This window comes from Ranitomeya variabilis, chromosome 4, assembly GCF_051348905.1.
Source record: "Ranitomeya variabilis isolate aRanVar5 chromosome 4, aRanVar5.hap1, whole genome shotgun sequence".
NCBI lineage: Eukaryota > Metazoa > Chordata > Amphibia > Anura > Dendrobatidae > Ranitomeya > Ranitomeya variabilis.
In genome coordinates this window covers 35,647,469-35,671,119 of record NC_135235.1, presented here as the reverse complement: position 1 = coordinate 35,671,119, position 23,651 = coordinate 35,647,469, and the positions used below count along the sequence as shown (strand labels likewise).

General features: G+C 43.8%; 1 protein-coding gene across 1 annotated transcript in view; it reads left to right on the top strand.

Annotated features, from left to right (window-relative positions):
• LOXL4 (lysyl oxidase like 4) overlaps positions 1-23,651 on the top strand; it is a 93,807-nt gene that overhangs the window by 8,929 nt on the left and 61,227 nt on the right. Inside the window, exons 2-5 of the mRNA XM_077258331.1 lie at positions 619-807; positions 6,134-6,449; positions 8,935-9,104; positions 20,007-20,215. Of these exons, the coding sequence (XP_077114446.1) occupies positions 6,176-6,449; positions 8,935-9,104; positions 20,007-20,215 (653 nt within the window). The 5' untranslated portion in view covers positions 619-807; positions 6,134-6,175. The remainder of the gene's footprint in view (positions 1-618; positions 808-6,133; positions 6,450-8,934; positions 9,105-20,006; positions 20,216-23,651) is intronic.

The following is a 23,651-nucleotide window of genomic DNA, read 5'->3' as shown; positions in this document are numbered from 1 at the left end:
GCCTTGTGGTATTAGTTACCGGTTTTTGGTGCCAAATGAATCAAAATGGCGCACGAGATTCATTAGTTTATTGCAAAGTCAAAAATAGGCTTTCTTCCCCGTCTTTAACCGCTTTTGGGTCTTTCGTGCCAAAAGTCCTGGAGTGAAGTTGTGTCAAATTTTGTAACTTTAAAAAAAAAATCATTGATGAATAGTGACCTACAAGTTTTCCACCTGCTGGTAAGCCCCAGGCTGGGATCACGGCTTTACTCAAAGGAGCTTTATGGCAGCACACGGAGGCTGTGCTGCCCAATAATAGGAAATTGTGCATCCCCCCTACACTCTATGCTGGACACTTAGATAAAATAGTGTCCATAGTTGCACTTTTGGCCGGGAAAGAACGACTCCTTCACCAAAATATGTTTGATCGTGACCTCACTAGCTCAGAACTAATGATCGGGGACAGTCTTATCCAGTTGAGCCGCACACCAGAATAGTCCAGTTGAAAAGGAATCCGTCTTGTTGCTCTGACTTCACTCTTCCCATAAGAACATCCTAAATGCAGCAGGATGAAGAAGATTAGGGGAAGGTCAATGGTCTCCTCCTTATACTTCTTAAATCTCGAATTCTTTATTATAGGGCCTGCGAATGTGTGCAAGACTTCTGCCTGACCCTCGAGAAGTACAACTCATGGATGTTACTCGACTTGAGGGAAGTTTACATTGGTACTAAAGGGACCAGGAAATTTCCCATGTAAAGTGAAGAAGTCACAAATTTTATTGTCTTACACTGAAGAGACCTCTTGGTGCTTTGAGAAAGGCTGAGCAGGTGAGTCCTCAAGTATCTCCACGAGGGTTTTCTTCTATATGTTCTATATAGGATTTTGTGATTTGGTGTCCGAGAGTCTCTTACAGCGATGTCCTATAGTAACTTATTGATCCCAAAAGTGAGGTCCCTAGCCTTTACTAATGTTGTGGCCCCTTTTGTCTTTGGACTTTGAGGTCATTGAGGTTGGAGTCTGACCAATCAGTGGATTATGGTTATATGCCATAAGTTGCTATAACCCATTTGAACCCTTTATGCATCTTGAGTTTGTATAGGGTGTAGATGGTTACTGATCTAAGGCAGAAAGATAGGAAGTAACTGTATATTCTTAGGATTGTGAATCATTGTGCTGAACCACAGGCGAGCCCATGCTTTGCACTCATTTAATTAAACCAGCTTCTCTCAGGATGTAATAAGGAAACGGCGGCCGGTTCAGATGGGTCCGCCAACAGGTAAGTTTACATATGAGAATATAGCAGAAACAGTTCTCTTGGGTGCCGAGCTGATCAGAGCAGAGGATATAGCCTTTTGGTGAAACATTTGTTTGATGTGTTCTCTTTGTGTGGTTATCAAAATCGAGTAGAAATAATTTCATCCCTAAGTAAAATAGTTGCAGAAAGTGGACTGTGCGAAATTGGTTCTTTTCCCGTCCGTGCCTCCGTTCTATCTGGAAAAATGTTTGTTTTGAGGCCTTTAACATTGAACGATTTCTACACTAATTTGCATAAAATAAAGTCGTATGAACCACAAAGGTGGCGTCTGTGCAAACTTGTCTCAACCGTCCATCCCCTGAAGAAGCAAACAATGTCCAAGTTTCGCCGGAACCAGAGATACATTAAAACTTCAACAATGATTCATTCCAAAAATATAGCTACATTGTTTCCCTACTCTTTTTATCTTTTAACCTAATGGAGTGAATAAAATATGAAGTTTTCATCTATCTCTGCAGCCGCGGAAACTTGTTTTTCTTCCCACTTTTTTGGGTCAGAGGTTTAATAGTGGCCCATTGGTGCGGGAGTTCTCTGCTGCCTCATTAGGTGATGTAAATGCAAGGTGGGAGCACAAAGGCACCAGACAGACCACATCAGGGGCATAACACACACAGACCAAAACCAAGAGATCACACACAAGGACAACATAGGGCACAACACACCCCAACATGAAGGCCCCTTACTACGCAGACAGGGACAGAAGTTAGTCTATGTCTAAAAAAAGGGTAAAGGCATTTGGATGAACTGGTATGTACTAATGGGCACAGCAGCAGTACCCTTGGTGCTCAGCTGTGATTGACACTCACAACATATAGGATTGATAAAGCTCCAAAGTTGGCCACTGGCTGAACAGATATTTTGGAGTTGTGGAGCCGAGTCTTCTGGTGAACCCTAGAGACACAGATCTAAACACTCTTTCTTGTTTTTCCTTTTCCTCCCTCCTCTCCATGTATATAACTCTTGTGTTTGTTCCCTTCTATTCTGACTTGTGGTCGTACAAACTCCTACATCTATATAAGAACTGCCAAACCTTTATGGTTTCTATTTATTTCAAAGGAATGTCACAACTTGGTAGAAACCATGCATGACTTATACAGTAGGGAAACTTGCAAGTTCGCCCTTGGTTGGTTGAGCGTTCGTTGGAAGGCTCATTCCCACTATTGGCCTACCTACATATGCCACTATTCACCTAATGAACAAGCAAAATAATTGTTTGTTGAGTGCAATGATTTTAATTATTGTATATTCATCGGCCGATCTAATCAGGCCAGTAAACGACTTTCAATCACCATGTCTATAGTTGATCGGTGGTCGTTTAGCGTCCTGGATCTGCCCATCTAAAAGGACCATTCGGCACAAGATGTAAAATATTCTTGTTCTGTGCCTGCCGAGACCTTTGTGTTTAGGATCTGTATATTTATCTATATTTCTTATTGGCTTACCGAGTGCCCGATAACAAATAACTGTTGGGTTTTGGCGTTAGCAATCCAAACCATTTCCATGTCCCTGGGGCAAATTCTCTGTATGCATTTCTTCTACGAGTGCATGCCCAAGTACTCACTAGCTCGTAGCAAAGGAGATAGGACCAACAAAGGTGGGATCTCCTCTCTCCATAGACTCCATAGCAGTCCCTCGCTTTTCTTCTATGGTATGCATCCTCTTGTCCATACTCTGCAGCATTCAGGTCAATATAATTACATGATATAAGATCTTCCAGAAATGTAAGCATAACCGGAGAACATCCATGGATTAAATTCCATTACAGGTGGCTATTCATCAGGTTCTTCTTGCCCAGGTTATATATTTCATGGTGGACTAGAGACCTTATACAGTTTGTCTTGGCGTCTTACGGCCACATCTTGGTGTCCTGCTTTTGTAGATCTACTTAGATCGGAATAATAGATGATCTCTAATTTAGAACATCACCCATTGAATTACTTTTCCTCTTCATGAATTAATGAGCTGAAGGCATTGTCCAGTGGAAACAAGTTGCCACCCATCCCCAGGATATGTGATAACTTATTAATTGGTGGGGGTCCAACTACCGGGACTTGCACTGACCGGCGGACCGGGAACAACTTTCTCCACACCCAGTTTCCATTCATTCCCTTTGGGGCTGTCAGAAAAAGCCAAGCGCAGCACTAGAGATGAATTAAGCGACAGTTCGAGAATCAATCTTCCAATTTGTAAAGGGGCCTCAAAGTTCCCCGTTTTGCTAATCGTTCCAGATCCCAGCGGTCCAACCCCCACCAATCAGTAAGGTATCACCAATGCTGAGGATATCGTGATTACTTCTTTTCACTGGAGAACTCTTTTCCCAACTGGGATAATCCTAATATTTTACTGGTGATTATTACGTTTTACCCTAAACCGATCGACTACTGAAGGATCATCAGCCGCAGTAGAACACTTGCTGTAGAACCCAAAGTATCCAGAATGCTATAACCAATTAAATGCCTCATTAATGAATGGGTATATTATAAAACACTTTGAAAAACTCTTCCTATTTATTTCTATGGGAAATCCAATTTTATTTATTTATTTTTGATGAAGAAGATTCGAAAAACCCCTCGTGGGGGACAAAAAAAAGTGCAGGTCACTTCTATAAAGGGGATCCTGAAGGAAACCTCTCCAAAGTTGGCACTGTTTTCAGCTTTTGGAGCAGAAACTGATGGGAAACTCTCCAAATACTCCTCGAAAACTCAAAGTTCTTCAAAAACATGGAAGCTGTGCTCAGTTTCTGCTCCAAAAACACGGCAAAAAAGGTTTTGTGTGTGCAGAGCCATTGAGCGGAAACTTTCGAAATCTTCTTCAAACACTCACAATTTCTCAAAAACTTGAAAGTTCTGATCAGTTTAAGACTCTGCAAAAAGACTCAGTGTACAGATTCCCTACAGGAAAAGAAAAACTCACCCAAAAACTCTTCAAAACTTCTTCTGGAGAAGAAAAACTTCATCAAGAACTCCCCAAACAGGAACATTTTATGGAATGGTTTCCACCTATTACCCATTACATGTAATACGTTCCAAGGCAGGACTATGAGAAACATTTATTTTGCAGTATCACACAGAGTGTATTCTACTTTTTTGTCCTCGCTGTGTCCTGCAACCGTCGGAGCCGCTCTCATGTGTTAGCGACGCTGTGCTTTTTGGAGCATATTTTCTAGTTATGCGATTTGATGAAGCCTGGCAGGCACAAGGTCAGTTTTGTTACGAGTGCCTGTATGGGTTATTCAGTCCCTAATGACCCTAACTTATTGCCGCTCCATCATAACGGCTCCCTTCTAAAAAACATGGAGGAATGGTTTGTTAAGCAAAGTAATAAATGTGACCAGAACGATTATTGCCCATCAGCTGGAGTCAACTTTCCTGTCCAGTTATTGACTGAAGTACAGTAGTTAATGGACTAATGCTAAAAAGAGGATTAAATTAAAGAGCGTTTCCATTTGCGATAGAAAAAAAATCCCCAGTTATTAAAACTTTGCTTTATCCTGGTGTTAAAAGTTCTGCTCAGTCATTTCTTCGAAAAAAATTTTTAAATAGAATATTTGAGAATTTTGCAAGTCTCCACTATTTTTTTAATTGTTCTCCACTTTGGAGGACCCAGCGCTTCCAAGCGTTATACGGACAACTGATTACTTTTAATGGGCAACATGTAATACTTTGTTTGCCCTGTGGAGGCAATGCAGGGAAATGAAGCACTTACTGTCAGATTCCCAAGCAAATTACAATCGATCCTTGGGGGGATCCCAGCTAAATGATACCTTGAGATCAGTTTATTTTCAACAGATCCTTGTAACTGAAAGGGATCATTCAAAAAGAGCAACGTTTTAAGTATGACAAAATAATTAAAAGGATTGGCCAATCAATAGATAAGAGACCAAGGAACCTCAGGGGCGGGGTTTTATTAAGTCAAAGTAGATCTGACAGGAGAAGTTGAAGAAGGGTGGTATTTTTTTCCTCTGAACTTAACCCCTTTCAGTCATCCATAATTTCCAACCCTTTGCTCACTTACTTATTACCTTGTCCAATTATTACACAGTCCCTTTAGGGGGGTTATCTCACTGCTGAAAACTCTCTTTAAGTCTCCATACAAATTAGATAGCTGTTGGGGGCTTTTATAGACCCATACATAATGTTCTTCTTTTAGGAAGAATTTTCAAGAGACTCATTATCATCAGAGTCAGGATACAATGACAGGTAGTACACAGCTGATGACACAGGATTCACAATAAGTAATATCACAGCTCACTTCTTCCCGCCTCCCAGTGACCTTTGCACTTGCTCATTAGCTGCTTTAGTACAAAAGATATTGTGAGAGTCTGTTCATTCGTTGTGGCTAATGTACATGTACATTTTCTGAACAATAAGAAACATGGATCAAAAAAGCCTCTGTGACCGATGTGAAAAAGAATCTGTTATTTTAGATACAGTGACAACTTACAAATTTAATTTCCCAGAGGAAAATTGCAAGGCTTAAAAGTCTCCTCACCTTGACATGTCAGGCTTGACATGTCACAATCTGCAAGCAGAAACGTTACCCCTTGGATCCCGGTCTGAAATTTTCAGGAACAAAGCACTTTTGGGATGTTTTCTGTGCAGCTGCCGCATTACAGGATCTTCTGCGTGACCACTTCCAGAAGTTGTCAAGTATAAAATATTGACACTAGATGTAATACGCGGCGCCCATTGAAAACTTTATGAAAAAGTTGAAAAACTCAGGACCTAATATCAATAGACAAAATAGACTGGATGTGTCAGCCAATAGCAAACCAAAGATCTAGTGGCTAGAATGTTATATTTGTTTATTACGGTTCATTTTCTTCTTTTTGTTCATAGGTGCAAATTCCAAAATCCTTCATCCACTATTCCCTGTGAGCCATGAAAGTGTCCCAGCTCATATTATTATTTATTACATCGCTGGTAGACTTATGCTGGCAACAGCTCCAAGCAGGGGCCCCACAAATCCAGCTGAGATTGGCCGGGACGTCGAGGGTCCCTAACGAAGGTCGCCTGGAGGTTCTCTATAATGGTCAATGGGGCACGGTATGCGACGACGACTTCAACATAGAAGTGGCTCATGTGATCTGCAAGCAGCTGGGCTTTGAATTGGCCATGAATTGGGCACATAGTGCGAAATATGGACAAGGAGAAGGTAAAGGCGTCAATAATATCATATTATAATACAACCTAACCTCATAAGGAGAAGTACGTTTCTACATATTGTACATACGGGAGGTTAGAACTAGGGGGCATCTACCATAGAGGTCAAACGTGTGTCTGCTATGGATCTCCTAGATGTTGGAGACTTGCTCCTTTATAAGGGTTGTCGGCTAACACCCTCCTGTAATTGCTGAGAAGAAAAAAGGTTCAACTCCTTGGATGCAGCGGTCAATAGAAACTGCATCATCTAAGGGGTTAGACAGAGGAGTAAAATGCAACCTGTCCGATCCTTTCCTTACAAGAAAAATGTCTGACTGTTCTAGACCCATACATATTAGACTAAGGTTGGCTGAACCCACCAATATCGATGGGATCGACTAACAGTCCGAACCCTTACTCAACAGATAAGGTCAGGGAAGAGAAGGATCCGGCACCTGGAATTATCAATGTCCAATTGTTTTGCTCTCTCAGAAATAAGCAGCCGCCAGAAGAGTCTGGCAGAGGCTTTATCATAATAATAATAATAATAATCTTTATTTTTATATAGCGCTAACTTATTATGCAGCGCTTTACAGTTTGCACACATTATCATCGCTGTCCCCGATGGAGCTCACAATCTAAATTCCCTATCAGTATGTCTTTGGAATGTGGGAGGAAACCGGAGTGCCCGGAGGAAACCCACGCAAACATGGGGAGAACATACAAACAAAAGAGCCCTCGGCCAGAAGAGTGTTCCTGTATATGAGGGATTCAGGGAATCAACTGTTGGCCGAGCTGTTGGCCAACAGCCATCTAATGTCAGCAGTCATCTTTTATGGCTTTAACTTCATTAATAATTTTCACCCTTTTTTAGGTATAACCCAAGAAACAAAGTACAAGTGGCCATCAGCAGGCTGAATAGAATAGCTTTTCCCGAGATTTTTTTTTTTTTTTCAAATCTGAATTATGGTTCCAAAAATATGGGTCTATTTATTTAGTGCTAATTTTTAATGATCTTTACAAAGGGGGCGGTGACTACAGATCATGGTGCACAGAAGCATAAAGACACGCCCCCGAAGATCCTGGGAGCCACGCCCCATACACCATAGAAATGATCACTAAATAAAAAGGCTCATATCTCTGAAACCAAAAGGCGAGTTTAAAAATAAAAATAAAAAAATGCATTACACACAGGAGCAATGGGAATAAAATAAGGACAAAAACTGGTCACTTATGACCTGGTGACAGGTCGTTTTTAAAAGACATGGGAAATTTTAGGACTTTTTTAATTAAATGCATAAATAATTTTATTAAAAATGTGCTACGTTTGGAATCTAGATAAAATTTTATTGTCATCCAGCACAAGGAGTAACGATAAAATACCAAAACCACATAGTGTCTCTACCAAATATAAATTAGATAAGGTTTTGGTCTTTCATCCTTACTTTTGGTGCTAGATGAACAATTCTTAGAAAGCTCAGGAGTATAATACAGAATATAACCCAGGATTGAACACAGCATAAGTAATGTAATGTATGTACACAGGGACTGCACCAGGAGAATAGTGATTGCAGCTCTGGGGTATAATACAGGATGTAACTCAGGATCAGTAATGTAATGTATGTACACAGTGAGTGCACCAGCAGAATAGTGAGTGCAGTTCTGGAGTATAATACAGGATGTAACTCAGGATCAGTAATGTAATGTATGTACACAGTGACTGCACCAGCAGAATAGTGAGTGCAGCTCTGGGGCATAATACAGGATGTAACTCAGGATCAGTAATGTAATGTATGTACACAGTGACTGCACCAGCAGAATAGTGAGTGCAGCTCTGGAATATAATACAGGATGTAACTCAGGATCAGTAATGTAATGTATGTACACAGTGACTGCACCAGCAGAATAGTGAGTGCAGCTCTGGAGTATAATACAGGATGTAACTCAGGATCAGTAATGTAATGTATGTACACAGTGACTGCACCAGCAGAATAGTGAGTGCAGCTCTGGAATATAATACAGGATGTAACTCAGGATCAGTAATGTAATGTATGTACACAGTGACTGCACCAGCAGAATAGTGAGTGCAGCTCTGGAGTATAATACAGGATGTAACTCAGGATCAGTAATATAATATATAAAACAGTTCCTTATTATTTCTTAGTCTGTCAATCAATGGCTTAGAATGGAAATATGAAGAAATCGGGATTGAGAATTGTGGAATATCTAAGGCTCTATAATGATATTATACAGAGTGTAGAAGTCAGTGTTTCCCAACTCTAGTCCTCAAGAGCCACCAACAGGTCATGTTTTCAGGATTTTCTTAGTATTGCACAGGTGATTGAATGCTTGCCTGTCCAGGTGATACAATTATTACCTGTGCAATACTAAGGACATCCTGAGAACATGACCTGTTGGTGGCTCTTAAGGACCGGAGTTGGGGAACACTGGTTACAGTATTTAGGAGTTGATAACAACGGCTGTTTTTTCTACTTCAGGTCCCATCTGGCTGGATAACGTCCGCTGCTCCGGTGCTGAGAGCTCTCTGGCAGAATGTGAATCTAACGGCTGGGGCGTCACTGACTGCAAGCACTCCGAGGATGTTGGCATCCTGTGCTCAGCTACTCGGCTGAGGCCATCGGATGTGCCCCAAGCCATTACTGCACAGGTGAGCAGCGCACAGCGTACACGACTAATGGCCCTTAATTCTCTGCAAAATTAGTAATGGAAAATTACAGGTCCATGTGATACGTGCCTTCTGGTATCAGTCATGACCTTTCTGCCCGCAGGGGTATTTAGATGTAATTTGAATTAGGGACACTTACCTTAGGAATGTTGGAAATCACCTCTGTATCGTACCTAGTGTAAATATATATATACAGGTGCTTCTCACAAAACTAGAATATATTCAAAGTTAATCAAATCAAGTTAATTTATTTCAGTTCTTCAATACAAAAAGTGAAACTCCTATATTATATAGAGTCATTACAAACAGAGTGATCTATTTCATGTGTTTATTTCTGTTAATGTCGATGATTATGGCTTACAGCCAATGAAAACCCAAAAGTCATTATCTCAGTAAATTAGAATAAGAAAACAAAAAAACATCCAAAAAGTCTTCCTAAGCGTTTAAAAAGGTCCTGCTCCACAATCATGGGGAAGACTGCTGACCTGACATATGTCCAGAAGGCCGTCATTGACACACTCCACAAGGAGGATAAGCCACAACAGGTCATTGATAAAGAAGCTGGCTGCTACCAGAGTGCTGGATCAAAGCATATTAATGGAAAGTTGAGTGGAAGGAGAAAAGTGTGGTAGAAAAAGGTGCACAAGCAGCCGGGATAACCGCAGCCTTGAAAGGATTGTTAAGAAAAGGCCATTCAGAGATTTGGTGGAGATTCACAAGGAGTGGACCGCTGCTGGAGTCATTGCTTCACCACACACAGACGTATCCAGGACATGGGCTACAAGTGTCACATTCCTTGTGTCAGCCACTCATGACCAATAGACAATACCAGGAGCGTCTTACCTGGGCCAAGGAGAAAAAGAACTGGACTGTTGTCAGTGGCCCAAGGTGTTGTTTTCAGATGAAGGTAAATTTTGCATTTCATTTTGAAATCAAGGTCCCAGAGTCTGGAGGAAGAGTGCAGAGGCCACAATCCTAGCTGCTGGAGGTCTAGTGTGAAGTCTCCACAATCAGTGATGGTTTGGGGAGCCATGTCATCTGCTGGTGTAGGTCCACTGGGTTTTATCAAGACCAAAGTTAGTGCAGCCATCTAACAGGAAATTTTAGAGCACTTCATGCTTCCCTCTGCTGACAAGCGTTTTGGAGATGAAAAATTTCATTTTCCAGCAGGATTTGGCACTAGAGATCGGTGGACACCTGGACGTTCGGGTCCGGGAGGCTCAGCCGAACAGTTACAAAAACTTCGGGTTCGGGTACCAACGTGGCAAACACCGCTTCTGATCGCAGTTCCCACGCTGTCAAAAGACAGCGTTATCTCTCAGCTGTGATCGGAAGTATAAAATGTACCTACGGTCACTTGTGTAAGTGGATGGGACTACAGCTCCCATCATCTGACACCTGCTGTCGCTAATAACAGCGAGAGCAGGAGTGGCTGATGGGTGTATTCATTCATTAGCCGGCTCCTGCGCTGTAAATAAATAATAAAAACAAAAAGGCATGGGTTCCCCTGTATTTTTGATAACCAGCCAGGCAAATCTCACAGCTGGGGGCTGCAACTATCAGCTGTCAGCTTCAACAAGGCTGGTTATCAAGAATAGAGGGGTCCCCACGCCGTATTTTTTAATTATTTAAATAAATAATTTAAAAAATTGGTGTGGGGTCCCCCCATCTTTGACAACCAGCCTTGCTAAAGCAGACAGCTGGGGGCTGGTATTCTCAGGCTGGTAAGGGGCCATGGATATTGCCCCCCCAGCCTAAAAATAGCAGCCTGCAGCTGCCCAGAAAAGGCGCATCTATTAGATGTGAGAAATAGACAATCGATCGTGCCCCAATCTGATTTTCTGCTGGAGGCATAAGGAAGTATAGTAAGGACACATACATTATCACAGGGACCATTTTATGTCTCAGGACTGTAATAAAACTGTGCAAGAAGTTGTTTTTATAGATAAGGTCACCCCCCCAACGACTTGCTATTTGCATGCACTTTTCCATAATTTCTGCACAATGTCATATCATATCAAGATGATACTGCTATTTACAGTGGACATACGGCCCACATAATACTACCACGCCGTGCTGAAACAATATGCAGTGTTCAGTACTCAGTAACATATCTGTGTGTATGGTTGATGAAAAGGCCAATTTTATAAAATAGCAAAGGATCCCCAACCACTTTTTTTCTATAACTCAAGCCTACATAACACTGCTATATTGTACTAGAATAGACTGTCGTATTTATTATTTATTTTACTCATTTATATAGCGCCATTATTTCCACAGCACTTTACAAACATTATTGGCATTGTCCCCATTGGGGCTCACAATCTAGAAGCCGTATACATCCTTCACAATACCACCATATAGTGAAAAGATAATATTGCCATAATCAACCTACATAATACCGCTATATTGTGCTGGAATAGACTGCCATATACAACCATCATAATACAGTCATATAGTGCCAAGATAATACTGCCATATATAACCCACATAGTACCATCATATAGTTCCATAATATATTGCCATATACAACCCACATAGTGTCAAAATAATACTGCCATATACAGAGTGCACAATACCATCATATAGTGGCAAGATTATACTGTCATATACAATCTACATATTGCCACTGCTTAGTGCCAATATACTACTGCCATATACAACCCACACACACAATACCACAAAATTGTGCCAAGATAATATTGCCATATACAACTTGCATAATACCGCCATATGGTGCCAAGATAATACTGCCATATACAACCCGCTTAATACCACCATATGGTGCCAAGGTAGTACTGCAACATACAACCCGCATAATACCACCATTTGGTGCCAAGATAATACTGCAACATACAACCCACATAGTACCACCATATGGTGCCAAGATAATACTGCCATATACAACCTGCATAATATCACCATATAGTGGGAAGAGAATACTGCCATATACAGCCCGCATAATACCACCATATGGTGCCAAGATAATACTGCCATATACAACCCGCATAATATCACCATATACTGTAGTGGGAAGATAATACTGCCATATACAGCCCGCATAATACCACCATATAGTGGGAAGATAATACTGCCATATACAACTCACATAATACAACCATATGGTGCCAAGTTAATACTGCCATATACAACCTGCATAATATCACCATATAGTGGGAAGATAATACTGCCATATACAGCCCGCATAATACCACCATACAGTGGGAAGATAATACTGCCATATACAGCCCGCATAATACCACCATACAGTGGGAAGATAATACTGCCATATACAACTCACATAATACAACCATATGGTGCCAAGATAATACTGCCATATACAACCCGCATAATACCACCAAATAGTGGGAAGATAATACTGCCATATACAACCGCATACCACTATAAGACACTAGTACAGCTGTACAGAAAGTGTATATCCACTAAGGCCAAAATCACCAGTAGAGTTCAGGGGTTAAATCGACGTGTTTGTCAGTGAAGTGAAGTGGCACATGGGACATGTCACTAAAATATGGCTTTTTGGCACACTGCGCCCGTTCTGGCTGCATGAAAATAGAAATGTTGACTTTGGCGGGATTCCAAGAGCAATAAGCGTGCGCAGAATCCGACCGACGGTATAGAAGCGGAGACTTGTGTGTATGAATAGTGTCATAGTGCATCCGCCTGCATTACCTCACTCCACCCCTGCCTGACATACCAGCGGTGTTTCCTCGCCTCGGAGGCATTCCAAAAACGTCTGCGAAGCTCGCACTGGATGAGATCAGCCATTACATGACAGATCAGACGATTTTACTCACCGGGGAATATGGACTACGGGTTCAATCACGGAACATTCATGATGGCACATTGATGAAATCGCTGCCCAAGATGTAGCAGAGCTGAATACGTCACACCACTCATCGTCTCTCCACGGTGATTATTAAGGTTCGCCATCAAATGACAGAATAGTGTGCGGAAATGTCAAACTCTGCTCTGTAAGTACAATATAAATGATCACAAACCGCATCACCAAACATTAAAATACAGGTGGTAAATAATACCGCCAAATAGTAAAAAAATAATACAACCATGCAGTGTCCAAATAATATGACCAAATTTTTCCCATACTGCAGTGCCATACAGTGCCCATAAACTTTACTATGCATTGTGCATAAAAGGTAGTACCATACAGTGTACAAATAACATCGCCACACAGTAATACCACTGTTTCCTCATACCAGAGTATCATACAGTGCCCACATAATGCCACTTTTCAGTTTGCCTTAAAAACATAATATGCAGTATACTAATAGTACCCCCACACAGTAATATCATCGTACTACATTGCCTTCATAATACTGCCATACAATACCCATTATATAGTGCCTAAGTAACAATACCACCCAGAAATCAACTGATGCCAGTATATGGTCCCCATACAGCACCCCAAAAACAATATCATAAAGTATACAAATAATACCACCATATAATAAGACTTACCGTATATTTTCCCATACTCAATGTCTGCGTAATACCGATACCATTATACAGTATCCATACATTAATTTTATATACTGCCTAAATATCAGTACCACCAAAAATTCAACTGATACTAACATACTGCAACATCATAAAGTGGCCAAAAATACCGTACAGTATGTAAATTTCATCACCAAACAATAATAGCCCCATATTTCCTCATGCAATAATATCATACCGTGCCCACATAATCCCACTATATTGTGCGCACATAATCCCACCATACTGTGCCCACATAATCCCACCATACTGTGCCCACATAATCCCACCATACCGTGCTCACATAATCCCACCATACTGTGCCCACATAATCCCACCAAACTGTGCCCACATAATCCCACCATACCGTGCCCACATAATCTCACCATACCGTGCCCACATAATCCCACCATACCGTGCCCACATAATCCCACCATACTGTGCCCACATAATCCCACCATACTGTGCCCACATAATCCCACCACACCGTGCCCACATAATCCCACTATACTGTGCCCACATAATCCCTCCATACTGTTCCCACATAATCCCACCATACTGTGCCCACATAATCCCACCATACTGTGCCCACATAATCCAATACTAAAAATAAAACTGCCACAAAATAACACTGCCATGTGATTCCTCTACTACGGTGCCCTACAATACTTACATAACACCATTACTGCTGTAGATAGTACTCATGTATTAACTTCATACACCGTAGTGCCCAAATATCAGTGCCGCCGCATTTTCAAATAATACCGCTATTGAGTGTAGAAATAACAATAAACCACAAATACAGTAAGGTTAGTCATTGGTCTGTGACGAAACACTCCGGGATCGCCTTTGCTGGGGTCAAAGGTCACGTGGTTTGTGCATTGAACTCTGAGGCGACAGCAGGTTTCTGAGTAGACTGACCTCCGGTCAGATTTATTAAAGTGAAAGCAAATACAGAAAACAAAACATAAAAATAAATCCTTGCCTGTCCGGCGCTAACTATACAAATACGTTCCTATCTAACAACTGGGGGGGCTTCTCCCACCCAGCTAACATTACACAGATCACGAGCACAGCTCTCACTCACGTTGTCTCACACAGACAGGCATTCTGTGTGCCCCAGGCTGACACCTGAAACCTCCAGCTGGTCAGCCTTTATTCCTGCACTTATTAACCCCTCGGTATCCTGAAGATACTGAGCGGCCTAATTCACATAGGACAAATACCTGGGCGAGATATACCTGCCCCCGACTACCAGGCCGACATGACTCTTACATATCCTCCCCCCCTGCTCAGACCACTCCGGTCGAGCAAAGACACTCCTGAAACAGTGCACTCGGGACAGGGCATCAGCATTCCCCATCTGTACCCCGGGGCGGTGCTCCACCGTGAACGAGTAAGCCTGCAGGGCAAGGAACCACCGGGTTACCCGACTATTATGGTCCTTGTGGAGGTGCATCCATTTGAGAGGGGCATGGTCCGTGACCAGCCTAAACTTCCTACCTGCCAGGTAATATTTGAGGGAGTCGAGAGCCCATTTGATGGCTAGGCACTCTTTTTCAACCACGGCATACCTCTGCTCATGCACATTCAGTTTCCGACTGAGGTAGAGGACCGGGTGTTCGACTCCGTCCCTGACCTGGGAAAGTACAGCTCCGATACCAGTATCAGAAGCATCCGTTTGCACCACAAACTCGCTGCTGAAATCAGGAGTCACTAGTACGGGCTGAGAGCACAAAGCCCGTTTCAGACTGTGAAAGGCCTCTTCAGCCGCTGAGGTCCATTTTACCATGACGGAATCCCTGCCTTTGGTAAGATCCGTCAAGGGGGTAGCCATGGCCGCAAAGTTGGGTATGAACCGGCGATAATAGCCGGCAATGCCCAGGAAAGCTTGAACTTGTTTCTTGTTCACTGGTTGCGGCCAGCCCTGAATTGCCTGTATTTTGTCGATCTGGGGTTTAACCACTCCTCTGCCAATCACGTAGCCCAAGTATCGGGCTTCTTCAAGGCCGATGTGACATTTCTTGGGATTCGCCGTTAAGCCTGCGTCTCTCAGGTCATCAATCACCGCCTGTACCTTCCGGAGGTGAGCTTCCCAGTCCACGCTGTAAATTATGATGTCGTCTAGGTAGGCAGAGGCGTACTGCCTGTGGGGCCTCAAGACTCGATCCATCAATCTCTGGAACATTGCTGGGGCTCCGTGAAGTCCAAACGGCATGTAGATATACTGGAACAGCCCTTCTGGTGTAGCAAATGCCGTCTTCTCTCTGGCCGCCTTGGCCAGAGGGATTTGCCAGTACCCCTTTGTTAGATCCAGGGTCGTAATATATCGGGCTTTACCGAGCCGATCGATCAACTCATCGACCCGGGGCATAGGGTAGGCATCAAATTTAGAGACCGCATTCAGTTTCCTAAAGTCATTGCAAAACCGTATAGAGCCATCCGGCTTAGGTATCAACACGATTGGACTGGACCAGGCGCTGTGCGACTCTTCAATGACTCCTAAGTCCAACATTGCCTTCACCTCCCGGGAGACGGCTTCACGGCGTGCTTCCGGAATCCGGTATGGCTTCACATGAACTGTGACACCAGGCTCTGTGACAATCTCATGTTTCACTAGCCTAGTCTGGCCAGGTTTTTCCGAGAAAAACTGTTGGTTCTGTAACAAAAACTGCTTAACCTCAGATTTTTGTCGTTCAGAGAGAGTCTCGGCAATCTGCACCTCCGGTACGGTAGGTGAGCAAACCGGACGGGGCAGATCCGCTGTTAGGGCAGCGCGGTCTTTCCAGGGTGTTATCAGATTCACATGATAAATCTGTTCTGGTTTTCTCTTACCAGGCTGGTGCACTTTATAGTTCACTTCTCCAACTCGTTCCATGACCTCAAAGGGGCCCTGCCATTTTGCCAGAAATTTACTATCCACCGTAGGGATTAGGATCAACACTCTATCCCCGGGTGCAAACGTACGGACCTTGGCGCCTCTATCATAACTTTGCCTCTGGGCTCCCTGGGCCTGTAACATATGTTCCCTAACAAGGGGCATGACAGCAGCAATCCGGTCCTGCATTTGCGTTACATGGTCTATCACCGTTTTAAAGGGAGTGACTTGACCTTCCCAGGTTTCTTTTGCGACGTCCAACAGTCCACGGGGACGACGGGCATATAATAGCTCGAAAGGCGAGAATCCTGTGGAAGACTGGGGAACTTCCCTAATGGCAAACAGCAAATAGGGTAACAAGTAATCCCAGTTCTTCCCATCTTTGTCTATCGCCTTCCGGAGCATCTGTTTTAAGGTTTTATTGAACCGCTCAACCAGGCCATCTGTTTGAGGGTGATAGACAGACGTACGCAACTGGTCTATTTGCAAGAGTCTGCAGAGCTCCTTCATCACCCTTGACATAAAAGGAGTCCCCTGGTCGTTGAGTATCTGTTTTGGAATTCCCACCCGACTAAACACTTGTACCAACTCTTTGGCGATCGTTTTGGTAGCAGTGTTACGCAAAGGGATGGCTTCTGGGTAACGAGTGGCATAGTCCATGATGACGAGGATATGTTGGTGCCCACGTGCGGACCGGGGAAGGGGCCCAACCAGATCCATCCCAATTCTCTCAAAAGGGACTCCAATGATAGGGAGGGGTACCAAAGGGCTACAGAACCGAGGTTTAGGTGCCGAGACTTGGCACTCTGGACAGGACTCACAATAATTACGCACATCATTGTGTATTCCAGGCCACACAAAACAATGCAATATCCTCTCTATGGTTTTTTGTACCCCCAGATGTCCCCCCATTATATGTCCGTGGGCCAGGTCCAGTACCTTCCGCCGATAATGTTTGGGTACCACTAACTGTTGCACAGTGTCTTCCCCTTTTTTTTCTACCTGGTAGAGTAAATCATTTTCAAGAACCATGTACGGGTACGCTAGCCTAGTGTCAGGTTCTACGGGTACCCCATCTATCATTTTTACATTTTTCCTAGCCTGCGTCAGGGTAGGATCTTTCATTTGTTCGCTGTGGAAGTCATCCAACTGGACTCCCAAATCTGGCAGGCCGGGTGCCGGATGGCTGTCTGCCTCCGCCTCTCGCTGAGTTTCCTCAGTTTCCTCAGTTTCCCCCGCCATAACTGAGAAGGGGAACTGAAGGTTAGATTCAATAACCTCCCCAGCAACATCTTCCTGTGGGGTCTCCTCTAGGAACTCGGGACCTCCAGATGGCATGGGGGAAGGTTCACAGCTACCGTGAAGGAGCAACTGACTTTCCCACAACTGCCAGAAATGGAGAAAATCCCTGCCCAGAATTACATCATGTAACAATGCGGGAACGAGTCCCACTTTGTGTTGCACAGACCCATAGGGAGTGGAAATCAGTATGACCGCTGTTAGGTACGAGCAGGTGTCACCATGCACACACGTCACAGAGAATTTGTCAGACGAACCAGACGGAAGTGCCACCAGACTAGCTTTCACCAGAGTCACCACACTTCCAGAGTCTAGTAACGCCACAACACTTTTCCCATCAACAGATAATTCACACAGGTGTTTTGCTATATCATTTTGGCCCGCATTCACATTCACCAGCTGTGTAACCAAAGACATGCGTTTCTTAGAGTCTATAACATCGCACTGCATGGGTTCAGTGGTAACAGGACAGTTCGCAGAAACATGGCCCTTCTCACGGCAACGAAAACACCTAACAGGCCCCCTACTGAGACCACCGTCCCATACTCTCGGTCTCGGAGCGCGAGCAGTCTTGGGTTCCTCCCCCACAGTTTTTGGTGATTTTCCTTCACCCGTAATCGCTGGAACAGTCTTACCGGTTCCACGAGGAGGAGGCACAGACCGGGTGCTGGCGGTGTCATCGGGAAGTCCTTCTGCCACGGAATAACGCTCGACCAACTCCACAAGTTGATCCGCTGTCGTGGGATTTCCTTGGCTTACCCACTTTTTCAGCGCTGGTGGTAGTACCCTCAGGTACTTGTCCAAGACAATCCGCTGGATTATTTCGGGCGTTGTCAGTTCCTCGGGTTGCAGCCATTTCTTTGTTAAGTAGATCAGGTCGAACATCTGAGACCGCGCCGGTTTATCTTGCTGGTATGTCCACTGGTGTACCCTCTGTGCACGGACAGCCGTCGTCACACCGAGCCGGGCCAGGATCTCAGCTCTCAGCTTCTCAAAGTCCTGCGCGACTTCTGGGTCCAAGTCATGGTAAGCTTTTTGGGCCTCGCCGGAGAGAAACGGAGCAATTAAATCGGCCCATCGTTCCTTCGGCCACTTCTCTCTCAACACTGTCCGCTCAAACGTTGTCAGGTACACCTCGACGTCATCTTCTGCGGTCAGCTTTTGCCAGTATCGACTCACATGGATCCTCCTGGACTCTGCTTCCGGGTTAGCCTCAGGCATGCTCACCAAGCGCTGTGCCACCTGTTGGAGAAGCTGGCGGTCTGCAGCCGTCATGTCCAGTAACTCCTTCAGCTGTGCGGTCATCAAACGATTAGCTTCCTGCTGTACGGCAGCGGACTGTACCAGGGCTTTCACCACATCTTCCATACTGTCGCCTGTGCCACGGAGTGCCCGCGTTCTCCACCACAATGTGACGAAACACTCCGGGATCGCCTTTGCTGGGGTCAAAGGTCACGTGGTTTGTGCATTGAACTCTGAGGCGACAGCAGGTTTCTGAGTAGACTGACCTCCGGTCAGATTTATTAAAGTGAAAGCAAATACAGAAAACAAAACATAAAAATAAATCCTTGCCTGTCCGGCGCTAACTATACAAATACGTTCCTATCTAACAACTGGGGGGGCTTCTCCCACCCAGCTAATATTACACAGATCACGAGCACAGCTCTCACTCACGTTGTCTCACACAGACAGGCATTCTGTGTGCCCCAGGCTGACACCTGAAACCTCCAGCTGGTCAGCCTTTATTCCTGCACTTATTAACCCCTCGGTATCCTGAAGATACTGAGCGGCCTAATTCACATAGGACAAATACCTGGGCGAGATATACCTGCCCCCGACTACCAGGCCGACATGACTCTTACAGGTCAAATACTGTAATGCAAACACTGTCCAAATAATGGTATCTTGCGGTATTATTTATACACTGCATCATACTCATTACATTTGAACACTGCGTGGCGCTATTATATAGGTGATATATGGAATTAATTTATCGGGACGGTCTAGTGATATTGGTAATATGTACGTGAATTGATTTTGCAGTATAGGAACCACATGGTGGCTTATTGTATGGCGGTATTATTTGTACACTACACAAAACTATGTGGGAAATGTATGGTACTGTAGTACAATACTCCAGCGATTCCTGTACACTGATCGCGTCACGTTCATTTATTTAACTCTTTCAGCACACAAAGAAAATTGAGGCGGTTAGAATTAAGCCCATCTCTGCCCGCGCCAAGGCAAGCCTCCCCGTCACTGAGGGCATCGTAGAAGTGAAGCATCACGGCAGGTGGCGGCAGGTGTGTGACCAGGGCTGGACCATCGACAACAGCAGGGTGGTGTGCGGAATGATGGGGTTTCCTGGAGAAGTTCAACCCAACGTCAAGTTTTACAGGTAAAGTTTCCCACCTACTGCTCCGCTTAAAAATTATATCAGTTTTCAATTTTGTGGCAACAAATTTTACTAAACAGTAGCCATGCCTGTGTCACCCACCACGGGTGCCCGCTGCAATATCCGGTCATTATCCGGCAAATATTGACAGCAACTCTGATTCTGCTGAACCACTTAGATGCCGCGATCAATAACTCCTGAAGCTCTTAAAAGTTTTCAACTATCCAAAAAGAGGTGATGTAATTTGCAGATCGTTAGGGTATAACCACTGAACCCCTCAAAGAATCCCAAGAACTGGGTTTTAAATTGCACATTTGGAATGAAACAGTGGCTGCGCATGAGCATCATCGCTCTATGCACTCTCTATGGGACTGCTGGTAAAAAGTCCCATAGACAATGAGCGGAGCAATGGTGCGCATGCGCGTCATCGCTCTATGCACTCTCTATGGGACTGCTGGTAAAAAGTCAGATAGAGAATGAATAGAGCAATGGTGCACATGCTTGTCATCGCTCTATGCAGGCTCTATGAGACTGCTGGGAAAAAAGTCAGATAGAGAATGAATAGAGCAATGGTGCGCATGCGCGTCATCGCTGTATGCACTCTCTATGGGACTGCTGGGGAAAAAGTCCAATAGAGAATGAATAGAGCAATGGTGCACATGCTTGTCATCGCTCTATGCACTCTCTATGAGACTGCTGGGAAAAAAGTCCCATAGAGAATGAATAGAGCAATAGTGCACATACATGTCATTGCTCTATACACTCTCTATGGGACTGCAGGAAAAAGTCCCATAGATAACGAGCGGAGCAATGGTGTGCATGCGGGTCATCGCTCTATGCACTCTCTATGGGACTGCTGGTAAAAAGTCAGATAGAGAATGAATAGAGCAATGGTGCGCATGCGCGGCATCGCTCTATGCACTCTCTATGGGACTGCTGGGGAAAAAGTCCAATAGAGAATGAAAATGAATAGAGCAATGGTGCACATGCGTGTCATCGCTCTATGCACTCTCTATGGGACTGCTGGGAAAAAAGTCCCATAGAGAGTGATTAGAGCAATAGTGCACATACATGTCATTGCTCTATACACTCTCTATGGGACTGCTTGAAAAAAGTCAAAAGTTAGTTCAATAGAGAATGAACGGAGCAATGGTGCACATGATGTGCGGCTAATGTTCCATTCCAATGGGCCATCTCATAGTTCTGTTTTTGGAATCCATGGGGGTCCCAGTGGTTGTACTCCCACCATTCTGCAGGTTATCTTGTCAATCTTTTGGATGGGTGATGATTTTTAATAATGGAAAAATTCTTTTTAAATAATTAAAGCCCAAATAGGCTGTAAAAAAATATTAGAAAAAAAGTGAATGAATTTCTTCTATAAGTTATTTGTATCCATATACAGTAGTACCATTAAAAAATGCTACTTTTTCTGCAAAAAGAAAAAAATACTTTAGGTACAGAAACTGAAAAAAATAGGAATTGAAAAGAAATGATCATATACCGAATTAGTGAATCTCCTGTATACTTTGCTCGGGATCCTCATCTCTTGGCCAGAATGCAGAGCACTTACACGGGATCTAAGGGGTATCGGTTCTCCTTATGGAGAGTGACATGCCTGACGTGCCAGTGTGAGGAGACTTATAGGCCATGCAATGATCCCCTGGGAAATTAAATATGAAAATTACCTCTTCAGAGAAAATCAGATCTCATGCTTTGCACTGACAAGGGGGACAAACCCTGAAACACGTCTACAAATTGAGACTGTAGTTTGGCTTTTATCCTAAGGTCTTTATAGGGTCGATATTGACTTTTAGGATGGCTGCTTCTAATAGGTGTTTACAGAACACATCTGTCTGACGGGACCGCGCAGCTCCGCATGTTCCTGCAGGTCGGATGTCTTGTGAGGACGCAGTGTCGGACGCCACGTTTGTTGTCCGCAATTTCTGCAAACCCTCCATCAGCGGCAGAGTGTAATTATACATCTGATCTCACAGGAAACGCCCGCGGTTGGGAAGAGCTCGGCGTCTAATTCCTGCATCAGATGAATGTGCTATTCTTATGGGCAGTCCTATGTAATTTACTCTTGTCCTGCTTGTTTTTTTTATCCTTAAAGCCTTTCTTGGAATCTGGATGTGTCTTATTGTCACATTCCATCCAGACAGAACACGTCCCGGCATCGTGTGCCCGAATATTTTGGATTCCTATATAAATATGTGACACTGGGTGACAACATTCATGGGAGGCATGATGATACCCGGAAGGGCTGTCAGCCACCTTTCCATGGACCTCGAATGCCGTGTGACGGGATGCTTTGAATGGTGCATAGATACATGCCGACTGGCTCCGAGACAAATGGGAAACATGCCAGCTGTGGTGGCAAATGTCCCAGGTGCTGCTGAAGCCTCCCAAGCGCGTGGGTGTAATCCGCCATCAGCCAAAGCCCCAGGTTCCAGCTACACATTCAGGAGTTCGGAGGGCGCGAAATAGGGCACATAAGTGATCTGGGCTTCAAATAGGAGGCATGGATGTGCAACTAAATTTTCGGAATCTCGCCTATCCAAAAAGTTGTCAAAAATGAAATTAACTGGAACATTCCATTCATCAACTATCCAGAGGAAAAATGTTAACTTGCTGATTCTTGGGGGGTCATACCTTTGGGTTCCCCACCGATCTCAAGAACAGGGCTCTGTTTCAATGGAGCAATAGCTGCGCATGTGCACGACTACTATATTCCTTTTCTGTGAGACGGCCCACATTCTCTAAGGGGGGATAACCCCTTTAAAGAGGACCCGTCACCAAGTCATAAGCGGACAATTTTTGTTCCTATTTTCTCCCTGCCACCCCCCTAAGTATAGTGTTTTTCGTTTTTTTTTTTTTGTTTTTTTTTAATCAGCCATATGGTTCCATATGGTTAGCCACATAGTGCTATTTTTTCTGGCGTTTACAAGGGGGTAAAAGCATAGAAGCGAAACGCGTGTCGGGTGCGGCAGACCTCCTATCTTCCATCTGACCAATTGAGCTGAGGATATTTACTTGGTTTGGATATGCCATACTTTCTTCTAGCTGTGATTTACAGCTGCCATATTTACCTTTTATTCCCCTTGCTCTTCCTTCGGAGTATATTGACTTATACCATCCTAGTCATGCTCGTTTGTACTTTCCTTACTTTTTTTAACAAATTCCTATTGGTACTGCATCGCTTTTTCTTTAGTCCTTAATTATACATTTTTTCCTTTTTTTAAGTGCAGATTCTTATCTTCGCTGCAGTTACATATTCTTGCCCTCTTGCAATTTTATTGCGTTTTTTTGCATTTTTATTTCAAGAAAGATTGTATTTTATCTCTTCTCTGGAGGGTTCATGCTCACCATTGGGATCTCTTCAAGGTGTTCGTAAATATGTCTGTGTTATTTATTGGTTTGTGACACTTATTTTAAAAAA